The sequence below is a fragment of the Elephas maximus genome, chromosome 22, assembly GCF_024166365.1.
Source record: "Elephas maximus indicus isolate mEleMax1 chromosome 22, mEleMax1 primary haplotype, whole genome shotgun sequence".
Lineage (NCBI taxonomy): Eukaryota > Metazoa > Chordata > Mammalia > Proboscidea > Elephantidae > Elephas > Elephas maximus.
In genome coordinates this window covers 58,677,096-58,698,132 of record NC_064840.1, presented here as the reverse complement: position 1 = coordinate 58,698,132, position 21,037 = coordinate 58,677,096, and the positions used below count along the sequence as shown (strand labels likewise).

Below are 21,037 nucleotides of genomic sequence, written 5' to 3'. Positions count from 1 at the left end.
CATAAAAATTAAAACCCATTGTCGTTGAGTTGATTCCAATTCATAGCGTAAAGATTACAGCTTAGAAAACCCTATGGGGAAGTTCTACTCTGTAACATGAGTTCACCATTAGTCAGAAACTAACTCAACAGCACTTAAGGACAACAAAAGGGTGAAAAGATATCTCCACGTGAAAAATCAATAGAACAATAAAAGGATTAAATACTCAATGAGGCAATGCTTCAAGAGAGACTCTGGCTAGAAGAGCCATGAGTTCAAAGGAGGGATTGAGATCAGAAGAATCGGCAGCACTAGGGGGATCTCACAGAGCAGTGAGATCTGAACCTTAAAGGGCTGCCAGGTTTTAGAAAGTTGAGGGGCTCTGTTTTAACACCACCAGGACTTATTTGGATCCCACTGTGTTCCCCAGGAGGGAGCCCTGGTGGCTCAGTGGCTAAGACCTCAGCTACTAACCAAAAGGCTCACAGTTGGAATCCATCAGCTACTCCTTGGAAACCCTATGGGACGGTTCTACTCTGTTCTATAGTGTTGCCTTGAGTCTGAATCAGCTCGACAACAATGGGCTTGATTTGGTGTTCCAAGTGTTTGGCTATAGAAGATAACCAAAGGAAACACTTGCTTCCTGACCTCCTGATCAGGACACACGGATCCAGAAACAAACAATTGTAAATTGAAATATACATATTCAAATATATATATTAGGTCCATAAAACAAAACGAGACTAAAGAAGCACACCAGCCCAGGGGCAAGGACTAGAAGGCAGAAGTGGACAGGAAAGCTGGTAACAGGGAACCCAAGGTCAAGAAGGGAGTGTTGACATGTCGTTGGGTTGGTTACCACTGTCACAAAACAATATGTGTACTAATTGTTTAATGAGAAGCTAGTTTGTTCTGTAAACCTTCATCTAAAGTACAATAATAAATAAAATTAAAACCATTATTTCTTGAGATGACAAAAAAAAAGATAGTAAGAATACGACACAATGGTTCGTTTAGAAATTTCAGAAGAATGGAGAAAAATAGAAAGTCTTAAAAATTTCCAGACAAGGAGACAAAAAGACACATATAAAGATTCAGGACTCAAAAGTGTTTTGCAGTTTTCCACAACAATAAAAATCAATATGCCTATCCTAGGGTACTGCATGACTCTTACATAAAAGAGTAACCAACTGCTAACAATAGTCTAGCTTTCAAACTTTAAGTTTCTCTTGTCTGACATTAAGGGGAGTTTCCACCCCTCACGCAGATATTTCTGCAAAGAAGAAAGTGAGGCAATGGTTGCTATAGTCATTCATTCATTTCCAAAGTATTTGCAGGCCTGCTATGTGGCGGGCACACTCTAGGATCTAGCACTGAACCAGAAAAAACCCAACCCCCTTGCTGTCAAGACACTTCTGACTCACAGCGACACTGTAGACTCCTGCTCTCAGACAGCTTACATTCTAATTGGAGAGAGGGAAAGTAAACCAATGAACAAGATATATATCACATTGGGAAGTGAAGTGCTATAAAGAAAACTCAAACAGGGAAAGGGATGGAGAAGGATGTGGGATTTGGTCTTAGACAGCGCTGGATACGAAAGATCTGATGAAGGCTGGGAGTGAACCACAGGGTATCTGGAAATGCCAAGGTTGTGAGAAGTAAGCTTGCATGGTCAGACAACACTCTAGTATCCATTCCACACCTCTCCCATCTCTACCTGGAATGCTCTCCTCTCCACCTCCAGGTGCTAGTATGCACCTTTTGATGCCCATCAGACAAGAAGACAGAGTGGCTGGTAGAGGAACCAAAATAGAAAAAAAAAAATAGGTAACATTGCTTATTATGTCCTAGGTACTGTTCTAAGCATTTCACAGAAGGGTGAATTCATTTAAACCCTCACAGCAACTATAAGGTAGGTGTTCTAATCCTCCTTATTGTATGAGTGGAAAACAGAGGCACAGAGAGGTTAAAAAATCTTGTCCAAGGTCACAGAGCATGTGAGTAGCAGAGTTGAGATTGGAACTTAGCAACCTGGAGCCAACCAAGTGTGCCATCATAAGGGTTCTGCTCCAGTGCCTAAAATATGTGGACAACGAGACTGTGGAAAGACAGACAGTGCAGGAACTAAGAGGAAGTAATGAGTAAGGGAATTGGGTCTGGCTGGGAAGGAGATGAGAGAAAGCCCCAGGAAGGCCTCTGTTCCCTAATGGACTGTGCTTGCCATGTTGTACAGTGCTGCTTTGTCCAGGCCACTTACAATAATTATTATTTAGCATTTGCTAAGTGCCTACTCTGTACTGAGGCCAGCGGAGGAAGCTGAAGTAAGAAACAGCTGAAATAGACCTCCTGGGGCTTCCCTGGGGGACTCGCCTGTAACACAGTTGGCTAATCAGACCAGAGAGGAGCCCCCAGTTCACCTTCTCTCCATTTTTAACCAGTAACTTTCAATTATTTCCTCTTGGACTCCGACTGAATTCATGAATAACATTCACATTTTTCAAAAGCCTGTAGGAGTTTGTTGAGTTAACCTGAGTGACTCATTATGACAGTGTTCAGCTTATTCTCTTCTCCTGGGGGAGGATCGAGACATCCTCCTACACCCCACCCAGGGTGGGGATTGGTGGGGGGGTGGCCTCTTTTCTTTTACTAGGTTCTTCCCAGCCAAATGGGTTGATGTGTCTTAGGCCCACAGGGTAATAATTTTCCTGGAGTCTGAGATGGTGGGTGTGTGCGTGTGTGTGAATAAATCATGAGTGTTAGGGCAACTTCAGACAGCTAGACAAGGCAGTCAATCACAGAGTGTTAGATGGGGTGGTTGGGTCTCTTGGGTGTAGGGAAGGGATGATGAGATGGGCAAAGGGCTGCAAGCTTCACTGTCGTATTTGTAAGCAAATTTATTTATAGTTTATGAAATACGTTACTTAAAGAGTCCTGGTGGTGCAGTGGTTAAAGCGCTCTGCCGCCAACAAAAATGTCGGCAGTTCAAACTCACTAGCTGTAACTTGGAAGAAAGATGTAGCAGTCTGCTTCCGTAAAGATTTACAGCCTTGGAAACCCTATGGGGCAGCTCTACTCTGTCCTAAAGGCTCGCTATGAGCTGGAATCGACTGGGTTTTTTTGGTTTGCACACGGTGCTGTTATCTTCTACAGAAGACTAAACATGCAATCTTTCCTAATCCAGACAAAAGTTGGAGGGTTCGTTGTGCTCTGAGTGCACCTAGACAAGCACAAAGTTAGGGGCCTAGAAGACAACCCTTCATCTCTGGGTCTGGAAAGATGAAGTACCCAGCCCAAGGTCACACAGTTCATGGCAGAGGTAGACCAGAAGCCACATCCTGTCTGTTAGTCCTAAAAACAAAAAATTAAACCCACTGCTCTTGGGCTGATTCTGACTCATAGTGACCCTATAGGACAGAGTAGAACTGCCCCATAGGATTTCCAAGGAGCACCTGGTGGCTTTGAACTGCCGATCTTTTGGTTACCAGGTGAACTCTTAACCACTACACCACCAGGTTTCCTCCTCTAGTCTAGTACATCCCATTACCTCATCCCTGGAGTCTGCACACATAGCCTCTTCGCCTTGCCCATAGTGGGACGAGACTGTGCTGAGGTCTACAGGGACCAGGAAGCCAGGAAGCAAGGGGAACAAAGTGCTGAGATCCAAGGGCCAGGAGGACAGGGGGTCTCCAAGGCCAAGAAAGGCTGGGGCAGATGCCAACTTCAGGGTCTAAATGCAGAATCTGGGACCAGGGAGGTAGCAGTAAGTGCTGGGGATAAAGGGCAAATGGATGGGCTAGGGGGTGGGGGCTAAGGGACCTCTGGCAGCTGGTGCCTTGGACCTAGGTTGGCTGGCCTCATCGAAAGGGCCAGGGACAGAGCAGTCAGGGACAACTACAACTTTGGCCAAATTGGGAATGGAGCTAAGTAAATTCAAGGATTTAAATACTTGGGATTTGTATTGCTAGGTGCAAAACGATAACTCAGAAACTACTTGCAAATCCTCAAAGAGGGTAGACAGCTCATATGCCACATGCCAGCTTTTTCCCACCTGGCACTAGCTTAAGGGCCCCAGGAGCCCTTCAGTAAGGACCTGCCTGTCATAGCCCTCCTTTCCCAGAGATTCTGTCGTCCCCAAGCCCCAAACTGGGAAATTCTACCCCCGATATAGGGCCACACTGAGCATTTCGATTTATGTTGCTGTTGGATTTCCCGGTCCTGCGCCACCCCCAGGATTAGCTGTGGATCCAACTGTTGTGCTCCATAGGGTTTTCATCGTCTGGTGTTTCAGGAATAGATTGCCAGGCCTTTCTTCGTAGTCTGGCTTAGTCCAAAAGCTCTGCTGAAACCTGTGCAGCATAACAGCAACACGCAAGCCTCCACTGACAGAGAAGTGGTGGCTGTGCATGAGACGCACTGGCCGGGAATCAAACCCCGGTCTCCCGTATGCAAGGCGAGCTTTCTACCACCGAACCACCACTGCCCCCGAGTATTTCCTTAAAAAAAAAAAACCAAACCCAGTGCCATCAAGTCGATTTCGACTCATAGCCACCCTGTAGGACAGAGTAGAACTGCCCCATAGAGTTTCCAAGGAGCACCTGGTGGATTTGAACTGCTGACCCTTCGGTTAGCAGCCATAGCACTTAACCACTACACCACCAGGGTTTCCAGTATTTCCTTAGAGGGAGTTAAACCAAACATACAAACTCTCAAGGCCCCTAAACACCGGCCAAAAAGAAATTTGGTATGTTGTAAAGAAGCCCATCTCTGTTGGGTAAGGATATGCTTGGCATTTCTTGGGTGGGTTTTTCAAACTGGGAGAGCAAAGCTGCTATCCTTCAGGCCTCCTAATGTCAATCTTCGGTGTGCCTCCTTTTATCTGTTTTCCGCTAAGCAGAGAGTGCTGCAAGCAAGACATTAACCGTTGCACTCCCCAATTTCCACCTCCGCAAAACGAGGTCTTCTTTCCCAGGGGGATACTTCTGCATCCTGCAGGCCTATCCCCTAAATGTCTATAAGGTCCCCCAGGTATTTTCTAACATCCAAGAGGAATAGGCACCCGCTTGTTGAGAACCATCTCAGGTAGTCTCAGATTCTTGGTGAATCAAACTCTAAAGCATTTTATTTTAATAAAAATGTATTATATTGCATAAATTAAATTTTATTCCATCTTACATATTTGGAGTCAGGGCCTCTCTAATCACCTATGCAAATCCAAGTAAACAAGATGCAAATCTGGATCCCAAATTAGATGAAAGAATTCCATCTTATTCAGTTTATAAAATCTCAAGTATTTCATTGACTTGATCATTACACACCGGCTGATCAGGAAGTCCCAAGATTTCTAACTACGGTATCTAAGTGGTATTAAAAAAAAAAAAAAAAGTGGTATAGGCATTCCTAAAATAGCCACAACGGGAAAAGCTTCTTTGCTTATCCCAAATCCATTTCATCTGATTGAATGATTTTCTCATTTCCTCAGCGAGCTATTAAACCAACCATGCATGCTATCAAAGACCCACCAGTTGAGGAGGAGAAAGAAAGTAGACTATGTTTAGATAAGTCAGTTCTTAGCGAGGTAATAGTACATCTAATTGAATGCAGCTCAGTAGGTGTTCATTTGAGTTGTGTATCTTATAATTAAGTCATTTAAGGTTATCATTGCGAGGGTCATCTAAGTCCTACCTCTGGTCCATGCAATTATCTTTCCTTCAAATTCTTGATAGGTTTCTAACTGGCCTCTATTCAAATACTCCACCTTTGGAGAATTCCAATTGTTGGAAAATTCTTTTTCATATAAAGTTGGAATTTGCCTTCCTATAACTTCTTGCTTACCCCTTCCCTGGTCCTGCCTTTGGGAACACCATGGGGTGAGTCTCTGCTCTTGCCAGTGGCAACCTGGTGATAATTATGGACTTACCTTCAGCCTCTTTAGACTTTTCTCTCCCTCGGTTCCTTCAAGGTCCCTCCCAGCCATGATCCCAGAGCTTTCTCCCTTGATGACTCCCTGCCTACGTATGTACTCCTTATTATCAAGGTCTCCCCTACAATGAAGATCTGAACACTGTCCTCTCAATGTAGCTTGATGCTGCGTTTCCCAAAGTATGTTCCCAGGAACACCAGCCTTGTGTGATGTCACCCGCCCACAACGCAAAGGGCGCTCTGCTACAAGGACATTTGAGACATGCACACCTGATCCTTAGAGACTCACACTACAAGCAAGCATGCTAAAGCTCAGCAGTCCTGGGGAATCCTGATGAGCTATGGTTAAGCCAACCATAGCTTAACCATTTAGTATTTGACTCTAAAACTCTTTTTTTTACCCCAACATAATGTCTGTTTTGTGGAACACACTTCAGGAAAGGCTAATCATTTTCACTCCGACTGACCTCCAGTTTGATAAAACTTGTAACACTTGCCCCCCTCTTTCGCTCTAACCACCCTAGCAGCCCCCCTGGCCACCAGGAACTAGTTTAAGACAAAGAATTTTAAAGGAAAACCCAACTGTATTTAGTGAATTCCTTCTTAAAGCAAAACATCCTTTTGGATGTAATTAATCAGCTCCATCCTTTTCCTGCTTTGTAAATGTGAACTTTCGTATATTTCAGTTTCATCTCTGCAGTAAGACCTGTGATACAATTCAGTGCTACCACTTATGACACTGATATTTTTTCCAAGTGATTGACGTTTGTCATTAAATTCACTGACAAATGTGAAAGGTAAGGAGAAAATTGGAAACATTTTTAGATACTTTTAGCATACGAGTATATCCAAATCTATTCAGTTAAAGCCCTCCCCCCCTTGTTTTGCCTTCCACAGAGAATTCTACATGTAATATTTTTCATGTGTGCTGGGAGCTAGCTACTTAAAGAAACCCCATGGTGAAGCTTTTGCAAATTGAATGAACATCCCGTAACATATCTGGTTTTTGAGTCCAACCACTTATGGAGGTTTTTGTCTTTGTTTTTTAGAGTCTGGAGGAGAGCCTTGTATATAGTGGGTCCAATAAGTCTACATAGTGGGTCTAACAAGTCTTTGTTGAAAGAACAGGTAGAGTGGGTAATATGGAGAGTACAAAAGAAGGACCTTCCAAAATCCCTGCAACAGGGCCAAAACTCCCACCCTGCAGACATCCACTTGGCGAGTGGGCTCCTAAGAGTTCCATGCAAAATACCACCACGTGGCCTGGGAGGCGGATGATGCTCACTAACCCTAGCCAGCTCCTGCTTCTCTTCCTGAGTCTCCTATAGATGACATTCATATGAAGGTAGATTAACGTCCTGGTAAAGAACCCAGGCTCTGGGCCAGCTGGTTGGCTTCATATCCTATTTCCACTGCTTACTATGCAATCAAGCAAATGAATCCCTTTGTGCCTCAGTTTCCTTATCTGTAACATGCAGTTACCTCACAGGATCAAATGAGTTAATAACTTGTATTGCTAGGAGTCCCTTTCTTGATGACTATCCAAAAGATTGGTGGTTCAAGCCCACCCAGGTGTTCATCAGAAGACAGCCCTGGCAATCTGCTTCCAAAAGGTCATAGCCTTGAAAACCCTATTGAGCAGTTCTACTCTGCCCATGTCAGAACTGACTCAACTGCACTAACAACAACTTGTATTGTTATTTGACAGGGTCTGGCACAGAGTAAGTAAGCTCTCAGTGAGTATTAGTTTGGGCTCACTTTGATCACTCACATTCATCCTTTGCTTTCTATTTTCACTGCTAATACCTTAGATTGGGTTTTCATTACTTCTCATCTGAACTGTTTAGCAATCACCTCCTAACTGACCTCTCTATACCTCCAGGCTCCTCTCCCATCAGTTTTACACACTGGTACAAGACTCATCGTCCTGAGCCACAGCAAGGATCATGCTATTTCCCTGCTCCAAGTCCTTCCGTTGCTCCTTTCCAGATCGTTGGACACCTATCCCAGGCCCTTCGTGGTTCACTTTCCAGCTACTTTTCCAACCTATCTCATACCTCTCTCCTTCGCCTGCCTTGAGCCATTCAGAAACTTCACCGGCCAGGTCAGGGTCTTTCCTCATGCCATTCTCTCCATCGGGGAAGCCCTTCCAAGTTTGCCTCTTCCTCCACTCCTGAATGTCTACATCAGATCAGTCCTGGAGAGCCAATTTGAAGGTACTTTCTCTGTGGAATTTTCCATGATTTCCTCTGCTTACGCTATTCTCTCCTCTTTGGAATTTCCAAATCATTATATCTCTTTTACTTTAGATGATAGTTGTTTGTGGACACGCCTCATCAGCCTTCCCCAGCTCCAAGTGCTTCAGGAGCAGCCCCCACAGACAGCTATATCTGCACTCCCACATGACCTTACCCACCTCAGGCCATCAGTAATTGCTCATCATTCTGGAAGATGCTATGGAACAAGACTCTGATGGAACAGAAGTGAGGGCAAGTCATGATGGCGATAGAGGAATTAGGAAACTTTCCCAGTACAGGGCTCCATGTATGAAAGTGATAACTAGAAGGGAGTCTAGGGCTCTCTCCATGTTTCTCTGAACCCCGAAAGGACTCCCTCGAGAGGAGATGCACTGAACTGTGGGAGACTCTGAGAACACACTTTGCCAAGTTCAAAATTATCACTAATATGTCCCTAAGCAAGCACAAGTGGATGCCAGTGGTGTCACTAGAGTTGGTGTCACCAGAGTTGGTGTCACCCGGCGAGGTAATGGTAACTCATAGTGTTACCTGCCCCCACCCAGGTCGTTGGGGCCAGCAGTAGAACTCCCACAGGGGGCTGAGTGGCCTGGCCCCTCCCATCCCTACCTCCTGTGGCTCCCCACAGTTCCTCCCCTCTCCCACTGGCCAAGCCAGAGACCCTCCTCTCCACCAATGGTGAGCATTGTGATTGGGCCGCTGGCACCCTGACTGGTGGGTGATGGGGGAGGTGTGATGATGACGAGTTATTGCACTGGGTGACACCAACCCTAGTGACTGGTGCGTGACGGGGTGGTGACACCAACCGTAGTGATACCACTGCCTTGGTGGCCCCTCCCCCTGCCCAAGCCAGCTGCTGTGGACCCTGGGATCATTTTGGTGTCACCCCCTCTGACAGCGTCAGGGCATATGGTCTGCACCCCCCAGGCCCTCCTTAGTGATGTCACCTACTAGATGCAAACAAGCAAAGCAAGACCTTTAACCAGCAACTTAAGGCTGTCCCATGAACCACTTGCTTTAAATAAACCAAAACCAAAAAACCAAACCCATTGCCGTTGAGTTGATTCTGACCCATAGCGACCCTATAGGACACAGTAGAACTGCCCCACAGAGTTTCCAAGCAGCACCTGGTGGATTCGAACTGCTAACCTTTGGGTTAGCAGCCATAGCACTTAACCACTATGCCACCGCAGTTTAAGGATCACATTTATTTAGGACTAACCTAAAGTTCTTAATGGCCATGTTGGGAGTGAATGAGGTAGAGAAACAGGGCTCAGTACAGTTATCCAAAACCTGGAGCATCTATTTAAATAGCACTTTGTGCCTGAGACATTCAAAACTATCTGCTAAACCTAACTCAGCATTTGACACCATACTCCTTTGTGGAAGTCAATGGCAAGTACTATTATCTGCATTTTTCTGATGGAGAAACGGCACATCAAAAATTGAGTGATTTTCCAAAACCCCACATGAAGGCAGTTTAGACAGAGACAGAAAATCCAAACTCCCCAACTTGTCAGTCATCACTCCATTTGCAAACGCTGTTTAACCAAATCTGAGAAAGACTGCAGTTCTATAAAAGGCTGTTTCTACAGAGGAATTCCATAAAGAGGGGAATAAAAGTAGTGGAGGAACAAGTCTCATTTAATGAATGGCTCATGGCAATAATTTTGACACATTTTCACACTGTTTCACAAAAATGTCAGCGTCAATGTCCAATAGCCACTTGTATTTTAACTCCACAAGTATTTATGCAGTACAATAGATAGCCTAGATCAGAGGTGGAGGAGACTATGGCCCTAGGGGCCCAGAGGTGAGGGACAGCTGCAGAAGGGGTGGACCTTGCTCTGGCCCAAAGGGTCGAGAGCATTTGGACAGGTGCAGAGAAATGGAGGTGGAGCGGCAGGTCCAGCCTGGAGGTGGATAGCTGTGGTGTGTTGGCCGTTGTACCAAAGGCTTGGGGAAGTTGGGTTGGAGAGCTCCAATTCTAAAAGGTTAAAAAAAAAAAAAAGTTGCCTTGGAGTTGATCCCAGCTCATGGCAACCCCATGTGTTCCAGAGTAGAACTGTGCTCCATAGGGCTTCTTTGAGCCCTGGTGACATAATGGTTAAGTGCTAGGCTGCTAAGCGAAAGGTTGGCACTTCAAACCCATCTAGTGTCTCCTCAGGAGAAAGACCTAGTGTCTGTTCTCAAAAAGATTACCACCAAAAAGAAAAACCTTTAGGGTAGCTCTACTTTGTCACACGGGGTCACTACGAATCAAATAGAGTCTACAACACCTAACAACAAAACAACAATCTTTACAGAAGCAGGTTGTCAGTTCTCTCTTCCGTGGTCCCACTGGGTGGGTTCGAACCACCAACCTTTAGGTTAGTAGTTGAGTGTAAACCATTTGCACCACCCAGTGACTTCTAACAGGTGACACTGAGTGGCAATTTACACACATTTGGCAATGAGAAGACCCCTACTCCTATTGCTTCAGCGTAGTGGAAAGAGTCAGGCTTTGTACTCATACAGGTCTATATCTGAATATAAAGACTGCCACTTACTGGCTCTCCGACCTATCTTTAGCCCCCCCACCCCACCCCAGAGCCTGATACTAGTTCTGAGAAAAGAAACTTGAAAATAAGGGAAATAAGATTGTATTCTAAGAGGTGTGCCAGCAAAATCAACGCTGGTTAGTTTCTGAAGTCTTCGTGAAAGACAGGATGTCTCTCAAATAAATAGCAGTCAGCACAGTGCTCATCTGATTAAGGGTAAACTGAAGAAGAAAGAGGTGGAAAAGAAGAAAAAGAAGACAACAATGGCCCAAATATGGCTCCTAGACCACTCCCACTGTACCCCGACTTCCCCTAACTGGCACCCCTGGCAGAGGGGGCTAGTTTATCACAGCTGTTTTGTCCATAAGGCTAAAACTAGCTTCAAAATCTTTCTCAACACAGCACCCAGGCAGCTGCTACCATGAGACCGGCATTGACAGAGGCAATAAGACTCATTTTCTATTCCAATGTTGTTTAATCAACAATTTGTAGCAAATGCAATGTTCTTCACAGTGAGACATGAATGGTTCATCAGTCCTAACCACAATCTTGATGACATATTCTTCTTCAACGTGATTTTGCCTCCCGTTTCTCTCACTGCACTGGTTATAACTGACTTGCCATTTAGATTTTCTTAATGGGATGGAATTCACTGACCAGAGAACACAAACGAACAAGAACACAAAGAACGCCAGAGCACCAGAGAAGTCATATCTACTTTAATAAGCTGACATGCTGATGTAAACGCTAGACTCGGGAAGACTTTTTTAAATTTTCAAAGGTTTTAGAATGTTAAAAGTTATTGATCCAGAAAAGAACTTCTGATTCTAAACAAATTCCAGTAGCCAACAATTCCTTATATGCCAGGCACCAGTCCCATGTAATCCTCATAACCCCAGGACAATCGCTAACAACGTCAGTTCACAGATGAGAAAGTGGATGGCGTGTCCAAGGGCACACATCTAGAAAGTGGCAGAGCGAGAATTCAAACCCAGGTGATCTGGCTCCAGAGCCCACAGGTTGAACCACTCTGCTAGGTTTCTAGTGCTTAAAGTGCTTGGCTGCTAACTGAAAGGGTGGCGGTTTGAAACCACCAGCTGTTCCATGGGAGAAAGATGTGGCAGTCTGCTCTTGTAAAGATTATAGCCTCGGAAGCAATTCTACTCTGTCCTATAGGGTCGCTATGAGTCAGAATTGACTCCATGGAAAGGGGTTTTTATGGTCAGATCAGGAGCCCTGGCAGCCCAATGGTTAAGTGTGTGGCTGCTATTAAGTAAAAGGTCAACAGACCAAACCCACCAGAAGTTCTGCAGAAGAAAAGACCTGGCGATCTGCTACCAGTTCCTGTAAAGATTATAGCCTAGGAAACCTTATGGGGCAGTTCTACTCTGTCCTATAGGGTTGCTATAATTTGGAATTGATTTGATGGCATACAACAACAACACGGTCAGATCAGCCACCCTTAGATGTTGCCTGAATGAGTCCAGTTGAATCCTACGGTTATGGCATTGGGAGTGCAGATGGGCATTAGAATTTCGGTGTAACCAGTACATGAGGTAAAGAAGATACACACCCATGAATATCCATCTGTAGATTGTTAGGAGACAGATGTGAGCTGTTGGGCTAGTTAATTAGGTTCTCAGCCTCAGTTTCCTCATCTGGGAATTGAGGATAATGCCTACCTTACAGGACGGTTTCACTACCACAGGAAGATAAAGTAAGCAAAGAACACGCTACACTTGGCATATTGTATAAGGCTGTATTCTTCTGCCCAGAGTTTGGGAGTCTAACAGAGGGGCAAAGATGCCGCACTGACCTGTTACCACCTGATGGCATGAGAGTGAAGAATCTCAGTGACTCCTGTCACTGGTTCCTATTTCCACTTTAAGTCCAACATCACTCATCAAATTGCATAGCCCACACTGTGACAGTGCAGATTACCTGGAACCGAGACTTTAGGATGTATGAGTACCTGGGAAGGAAGCTTACAACCAGTCACTGCCCTAAGTGGAGGAGTGAGGTTTTCCTTCCCCGCTCCTCACTGTACCAGCACCTCCTCCCTTCCCTCCCCATTCCATGAACGGCTCCGAATTCTATTCTTGCTCTTGGCTACTCTCAACTAATCCCACTAAAACAAGAATGAGTTACTTGCATCAGTAAGATTCAAGATCCTACTATAAAGGCTTACATGTATGAAATTAATAGGAGACTTTTAGATACCAACAAGGCTTTAAGAACCTAAGGAACAGTCTCTAGTGGTGGAATTTCAGGAACCATGGCAGGTGGGTGGTAAAAGTACTCAAGGACTAAGGATTCTATTCCTCGTTGCTGTCTAGTTAATTCCGACTCATACAGACCCTATAAGACAGAGTAGAACTGCCCCATAGGGTTTCCAAGGAGCGGCTGGTGAATTCGAACTGCTGACCTTTTGGTTACCAGCCATAGCTCTTAACCTTTGTACCACCAGGGCTCCAGGATGCTGCTAAAAACAATAACAAAGCCAAACCCGTTGACATCAGGTCAATTCTGACGCATGGCGACCCTACAGGACAGAGTAGAACTGCTCACAAATCACACCATGTTGACCAAATGTTAGCCGCCCAGCTGAGAAACTTACAGATGATATACTCCTAGCCAGCCACTCCCTTCCCTTGGAGAAGCAAACACTTACACACATCCTGACCCGACCCCACCCCACCCCCACCCAAGAGACAGGTTGCCAGAGTAGGAGTGGGAAGGACAAACTTCACAAAGCTTCTCCTTCAGGCCGTAAATGGGTTTGCAGAGTAGCTGGAAACCATTGCATTGTTTGCGAATCATCATTACCCGTGATCAATAGCTGGGCCATCAGGGAATGAGAAAGGATGGATCCAAGCCAGCTTCTTTTCAGCTCTTATAGGCAGTAGTTTTTCAAAAGGAAATTGAAACCAGGTGTTCTTTCTCACAAACTGTTTCTTCACTGTCCACTTCTGGAAAAGGCGGAGCAGTTTTTGGACCAGTACCAACCAAGGAGGGCCTGAGAGTTTCCCACTACTTCCCTTGTGTGGCGTGCAGCTTTCTCAGGAAAGAAAACCCTGGGTTGAAGAGAAGGGGTTGCTTGCCTGTTGTGTTTTTACTAATCTGTCCAAAGCAATATACTCTGTCTTCATCCCTGCACCTGCTTCCACTACGTACTAATAGATCTTAGCAGCTGGTTAGTCTGGCCCACTGGCAGCGGGGCGGCTTCCTCCCTTAATGCGCTTTCCTTCCTGTGCTGTGACAGTAAATTCAGGAGATAAATCAGCCTCTGCTCAGATAGCAAGCCGCAGAGGAGGGGGGTAGTCAAGGGTGAGAGGGAGGTGAGGGGGAACACAATTCTATTTCTCACTAGATCTCTAATTGGCTGTCACTGCCTGTCGAAAACGATGACAAATTCCACGCTTGCCCTGGGCAGGTTCACACCAGCAGGTCCACGCTGGGCTGGTTCACACCAGCAAGTCCACACTGAGCAGCTTTACACCAGCCGGGTGTACACTGGGCAGGTTCATACCAGCAGGTCCACACCAGCCAGGTCTACAACTGGGTGTGTCAGAGGGTCTGGGTGCTCTGCCTGCTGCGGCAGTAGGGTGTGACCACCTGCTTTGAGAATGATTTTCTAAATAAATGACCCCCATGCATTCCAAACATTCAGTCAAGGCTCAAAATTTGGGCAAGTGAAGGAGATGCAAGAGTTCAGACTCATTCTTTCATTTTACATTAATTCATTTCACAAACATATTTCTTAAGCCCAATATTCAAGACCTTGTGGTCGATGCTGAGGAAAACGAGCGGAAGTGACTCAAAGATGAGTCAGATGGGGATGCTGCCCTCCTCCCGCCCCCAGCTTATATATTTGTAGGAGAGACGACACAGATGTAAATAAGTATAAAGGTGGCAGAAAATGAGAAGGCCCTCAAGGGAGGGTCTAATAAGTGCAATGAGCATTCAGAGGAAGGAGAATCCAGCTTATGGATTAAAAAAAAATTTTTTTTTTCTTCAAGAGCAAAGAATCTAAAAATCACATACACTAGGGCAATGATTTTCAATTCCAGATTTGTAATCAATAGGGAGGTGCTTTGTAAATGATATGTTATTCATTCATTAAGGCAAACAGTATTTAATGGCATCCCCTATGTGCCAGGCACTGTGTTAAGTGCCAAGGATACAACAGTGAGCAAGACAAGCCCAAGTCGCACCCTATGGATCTTACAACTATAATGTGAAACATTTCCAAGCGTGGCTTGTTAAAGGACTGACAGAAGTTCGGTGTGCCAGGGGCAGTTACAATGGTGGCCTGAATAAGAAACAGGGCAGGAGAGACAGGCAGGGGCCAGGGCAGGAGGTCCCACATTAAGGAGTTTGGACTCTATCCTAAGAGCGGCATGAAGCCACTGAAGGTTTAAACAGGGGTTGCATGTGAAGAAGAGATCAAAGAGAGCAAGACCACCTGCTGGAAGACCATTTCTACTTTTTAAAACTCAGAGCAAATTCAAGGCTATTCTCTAGAGGACTCTGCCCTGGCCTGCTTATATTCCATAAACTCGCTTGACAGCTGTGTTCCATGTGTCCCAGACATCCAATCAAGGTTCCGAACCACATGGTGTTATCCATGCCAAGGTTCAAAGACAACAAAGGAGGCTCATTAGCAACTGTAGTGACAAATGACTGAACTGCTTATGAGTTGTGATTTTATAGCGCCTTCCACTCCCTTCTGAATTTTCTCCGCGGTAATTTTTTTAAGTAAAGAACATCCATGGTGTTATTTATTTTCTCATTAAATTGAAGTCTGTAAGGGAGAGGGGAGGATCAATACTCGGTCATGGCCATGGAGGTATGTCACACATGACCATGTCAACAACCAGCCCCGTGTATCCCAGAAGAAAAAAGGGTCGAGGACCATCGCACTAGAGGCCAGTGATAGATAACACGCTGTATCAGGAAGTTCTATTTGGTAGCTCACTTCTGGGAGTTTGGTTTCAAAGACATTATTGAGAATGTCTGAGGTATAAGTCAAATCATATCATTTGCCGACTCACAACTATCTAGTGCTTCTTGTCTCACTCAGGATAAAAGTAAAGTTCTTACAAAGGTCTACAAGGCCCTACATGTTCTGCATCCCTGGGTCCCCTCCACCCAGCAATCTTACCCTCCCTGCCACCACTCTGACCTCGCCTCCTATTGCTTTTCCCCCCTCACTCTGCTCGAGCCACACTGGCCTCCTGGTTACTCCCCTAACACTTGCCTGCCTCAGGACCTTTGCACTTGCTATTTCCTCTACCTGGTGCACTCCTCCTCCAGATCTGTGCTTGGCTCTCTTCTTCACTGCCTTCAAGGCCTTGCTCACTGGCTCCTCACTGAGGCTTTCTCTATGCACCCTATTTAAATTGAAGAACTCCCCACACTTGTTATCCCCCTTGCTGCCTTTCCCCTCAGAGCACTTATCTCTTAATACACAGTGTAATTTACTCATTTATTTTGTTTTTAGTCTGTCTCCTTCTCGCCACTGGAATGTAAGTTCCATGAGAGCAGAGATTTTTGTCTGTTTGTTCATGGCTGTATTGCCAATGTCTATAAGACCTAAGGAAACCTGGTGGTGTGGTGGTTAACAGCTCAGCTGCTAACCAAAAGGTCAGCAGTTTGACTCCATCAGCCACTCCTTGGAAGCCCTATGGGGGAGTTCTACTCTGTCCTATAGGGTTGCTGTGAGTCGGAATCAACTCAACAGCAATGAGTTTGGTTGTTTTGGATAAGGCCTGATACATAAACCAAAACCAAACCCAAACCCATTGCCATGGAGTCGATTCTGACTCAAAGACTCTTAGCAACCCTATAGGACAGAGTAGAACTGCCCTACACAGTTTCCAAGGAACGCCTAGTGGATTTGAACTGCTGACCTTTTGCTTAGCAGCCATAGCTCTTAACTACTGTGCCACCAGGGTTTCTTGACACATAACAGGTACTTAATAAATGTTTGTTAAATGTTGTTGAACAGACCCAGAGGACAAAGATTTTCAGTTACTTTACCTTTAGAAAGCACTCAGTTATCTTTGTTAAAGGGGCAAAAACAATTCTACCTTTAAACACGTTTTACTTAGATTAATCCCAATATATGTCAGCAGATTTTGCAAAGACAATAGCTGAACCATTTGAGGGTGAGTGGTTGAGAACCCGGGCTTAAAAACTAATTATATCACCTAAAACACAAAAAATATTAAAAAAAAAAAACTAATTCTAATTGATCTATAAAGTCAAGGGTCAGCTGAGTTTTTATGATACCCTCATTACAGCGACAATCCTCAAGGCTTCTTCTTCTTTTTCTGAATGTTCACATCCCCATTACCTCACTTCAGCCTTACAGCAGACCCAGTTCCCACGTAAGGAAACTGAGACAGAGAGAAAAATGGCCCTCCTAAGGCTATCTTTTGGTCTGTGAAAACGGTTGTGCTAATTTTAAACATTTCCTTCATCAGCCATTCCTTGATCATGCAAAACGTAGAGCTTGTACTTGGATCTAGAGACAGAACCTATGTTCCACACACTCACAGTCACTTCCCTTGCTTTCCCAGGTCTGTTACCAGCAAGCCTCCAGGACACCTTATGAGTGTACGGCCCGGGAGGTTGTCAAGCAAAAGGAAGACTCAGATGAACTTAACCTGGCTTGGCTGCTGGTGAGACTAAATCAAAGTGGGAGTCCCTGGTTTCCTCCACAGACTTTCTCCTTTGGGGTGGAGGGGGGCAGGGAGAGGATGGAGGGAGACCCAATCAATCACTTAAGAAGGCAAAGTGTGAAGATCCCAAACCCCTAAAAAGTAATTCCGATTTAATGTTGTTCCCCTGCTTCCAGTGACTTTTAGACAAGTAGGAAAAGAGACACTCTCCCTGGCTCATGAGAACATGGCCTGGTAGCCAACTCTGGGCTCTGAACCTACCACCAGTACCAAGAACCTTATCCCCAACACTGACACTTTCAAAACAGCACAGCCCTTCTGTGCTGCTGGGCAACGATACGTCCTATCATCACAGAGAGAATTGGGGGTGAGGTGGGGTGACCCACCACGATCATTTTAAAAATATCTGTCAGACCCTATGTCCCTGGGCCACACTGATACTTTTTCTTCCTTCCTTCTCAGACTTCTCTCCCTCTAGTTAGTTTAGCAACTTAAATCCAAAGCTTCAAATTTCAAGAACTAGTGGAGAAATTGTGCCAATGTGGTCACTGGCCTTTGCAGGCTTTTCAGCAAACAAGCCAGGATCTTCCAAAAGAGAACAGAAGGGGCCCCCAACAGAGCAGGTGGTCTCTCACAGGCTCTTTGCTTCTCTCTCAGAGCCAGGGGCCTGTAACTAAGACAACTCACACCTAAAAAAACACATCACTCCCTAAAGTCAAAGCAAAGCCTCCAGAATCTCACTAGACAGACCACAGGAAGACTCCAAAGACCACTCTTCCTAACCCCTAAAGCAGAGAGAACATAATTCAGAGGCTCAGGTAGGTGGAACTCAATTTGACAGCAAATGTCTGGCTGTAAAAAATATAAGCTGGATTAACCGAGTCACACAGAGGCCACCTGCTACCTTCAGTGACAAAGCGAATGAGTGCTGAAGTTATTATGAAGCATAGAGCCACAGGAAGAGCGCATCGCTAGGTGAACACGCACATGTGCGCACTCGCTGGCACACACAGGGACTGTCCCCTGCAGAGCTGCACATCCCAACATCCTGCCCAGCGGCTTCTCTGGCCCGGGCTGCCCTTCCCGGCTTGGCCTGCCCACCACTTCCTAGCCCCATCCCCTCCTCTCTGCCTCCTGAGCAGCTGCTCAAGTACTCACTCTGAAGAAGCCCAATGCAGAGGGCATGGTGGTTCCTAACCAGGAACCCTGCAAGGGTCAGTCAGGTTTGCTGGAGGAACAGCTGGGGCTGCCTGAGGCTCCGCAGCCTCTGCCTGGGCCTAGAATATCTGGGTCCTCACATTGGACCTTATCAGCAGCAGAGACACCCTATCTGGGCTCCCCGGGCTCAGAAAGCAGGTGGACGGGGAGGCGCCCGCCTGGGGCTTGCAGATTACAGGAACACCCTGGCCTGTTCCCGCCACCCAACGCACCAGGCAGCTCCACCTGGAGGGACCCGGCTCCACTCACCATGCCTCCGCCAGCATCATCCCTCCCAGAGGGCCAAGGGGGAGCAGACAAGGCAGAAGCAGCTGCTGGAGAGAGCTGCTGTGGGACTCGGCGCCCGCCCAGGGGGCAAAGGGAACATCACCCCCAGCCACCTCTCCCTGCTAGCCCGGCTGCAGAGTAGAGGGCGCAGGAGTCCTCCAGAGGCCGGGCTGTCTAGAAGAGGCTTGGGGACCATGCCCCCAGGTGTGGGCAGCCATCCTCCCATGGCCAGAGGAGTCTCCCTGGAGGAGCCTCTGTCCTCCACTTAGCAGCCCCAGGTCTCCAGGACAGGCAGCCCTCTATTTTTTACATGCCTTCACTAGGAGCCCTTGTGTTCCTTAATTACTGACTTGCAAGGATTCTGGGCACAATCTTAATGACACTGGGGCCAAAAATAACAACGTTCCTGGGAACCAGAGGTGAGTCACCAGCAAACAGCGGCTGGGGAGAAGGGAGACCAAGCTGCAACTGGCTGCCAGGTCGCAGCTGCCCCAGAGAGCCCAGGCCCATTCCATCCTGGGCCAAACTCCTGCATCCCTCCACTGGGACAGAGTTCCTTTGCAACATCCATCCACAATGGGATGAGGTGGCTTCTGCCCAGAGTGGCTTTATCTGGTGAGAACACTGCCCTGAGATGGCACTTGGTAGCTGGCAGAGGGAACAGATGACTCCTGGAGAATAGCAGTGTTCCTAGAGACTGGGATTGGTGACCACAGGCCTAGACGGGGGCTGCCACTTGTGTATACTGTTTTCATTTCTTAAAAAAAACAAAACAGCTGCTGTTGAGTCACTCTGACTCATGGTGAACCCATGTGTATCAGAGTAGAACTATGCTCCATAGAGTTTTCAGTGGTTGGTTTTTTCAGAAGTAGACAGACAGGCCTTTCTTCCAAGGTATCTCTGGGTGGACTTGAACCTCCAACCTTTTGGCTAGCAGATGAGTGCATTAAACATTTGCACCACCAGTGTATTTATGCGGTGTGGCTGTTGGGTTCAGTCTTTACTGAGAAGGGGCTCTCCAGCTTCCCTCACGTGATCGTGGCCTCCTGAGTCACCGAAGCTGGTCCAGGTCTCCTGAGGAGGCAGCCATCTGGCTCCAGAGCTTTTCTGCAGATCCAAATAGGCCCTGTGGCAATGACACAGCTGCCATGGAAAACACCACTGAGGGTCACTGCGTGACCCCTTTGTTTTCCACAGCAGCTGGAAAGCTCCACAGTGGAGGCTGGGGCTCCATCTCCAACCAGATCAGCACCTCAGGAGGCATGGAGAGGGTAGAGCAGATTTTAGGCCACATTTTCACTAAAAATAACTACCACACTTTGATGGTTATGAGGGAGGGGAGGGGTGGGGATGGAAAACATTTAATAGATAAGTAGTAACTTTGGTGAAGGGTAAGACAGTACACAATACTGAAGAAGCCAGCACAACTTGTTCAAGGCAAGGTCATGAAAGCCCCATAGACACATCCAAACTTCCCGAGGGACCAAATTGCTGGGATGGGGGCAGTGGGGACCATGGTCTTGGGGAACATCTAGCTCAAGTGGCATAACATAGTTTATAAAGAAATTGTTCTACATTCTACTTTGGTGAGTAGTGTTTAGGGTCTTAAAATTCTGTTAGCGGCCATCTAAGATACTCCACTGGTCTCACCCCTTTGGGAGCAAGGGAGAATGAAGAAAACTAAAGACACAAGGGAAAGATCAGTCCAAAGGACTAATGGACCACAATTACCATGGCCTCCACCAGTCTGAGTCCAGTTCAACTGGACTGGAGAAACCCCGAGATTATGGCCTCCGGACACCTTTTTAGCTCAGGAATGAAGTCACTCCTGAGGTTCACCCTTCAGCAAAGATTAGACAGGCCCATAAAACAAAACGAGAGTAAAGGTGTGCACCAGCCCAGCGGCAAGGACTAGAAGACAAGAGGGGACAGGAAAGCTGGTAATAGGGAACCCAAGGTTGAGAAGAAAGTGTTGACATGTTGTGGGATTGTTAACCAGTGTTGTAAAACAATATGTGTACTAACTGTTTAATGAGAAACTAGTTTGTTCTGTAAACCTTCATCTAAAGCACAATAAAAAAAATTTTTTAAAACTACCACAATAATTACAGCACTAGCCCTTAGCAGGCGTCTTTTGAAGCACTGGACTCAAAACTATGGATTTTTTTTC

At 46.2% G+C, this 21,037-nt stretch overlaps 1 protein-coding gene across 1 annotated transcript in view; it reads right to left on the bottom strand.

Annotated features, from left to right (window-relative positions):
* ANK1 (ankyrin 1) overlaps positions 1–18,631 on the bottom strand; it is a 165,034-nt gene extending 146,403 nt beyond the window's left edge. The window contains exon 1 of the mRNA XM_049866339.1: positions 18,541–18,631. Coding sequence (XP_049722296.1) covers positions 18,541–18,567 — 27 coding nt within the window. The 5' untranslated portion in view covers positions 18,568–18,631. The remainder of the gene's footprint in view (positions 1–18,540) is intronic.
* Positions 18,632–21,037: the final 2,406 nt, after the last annotated feature.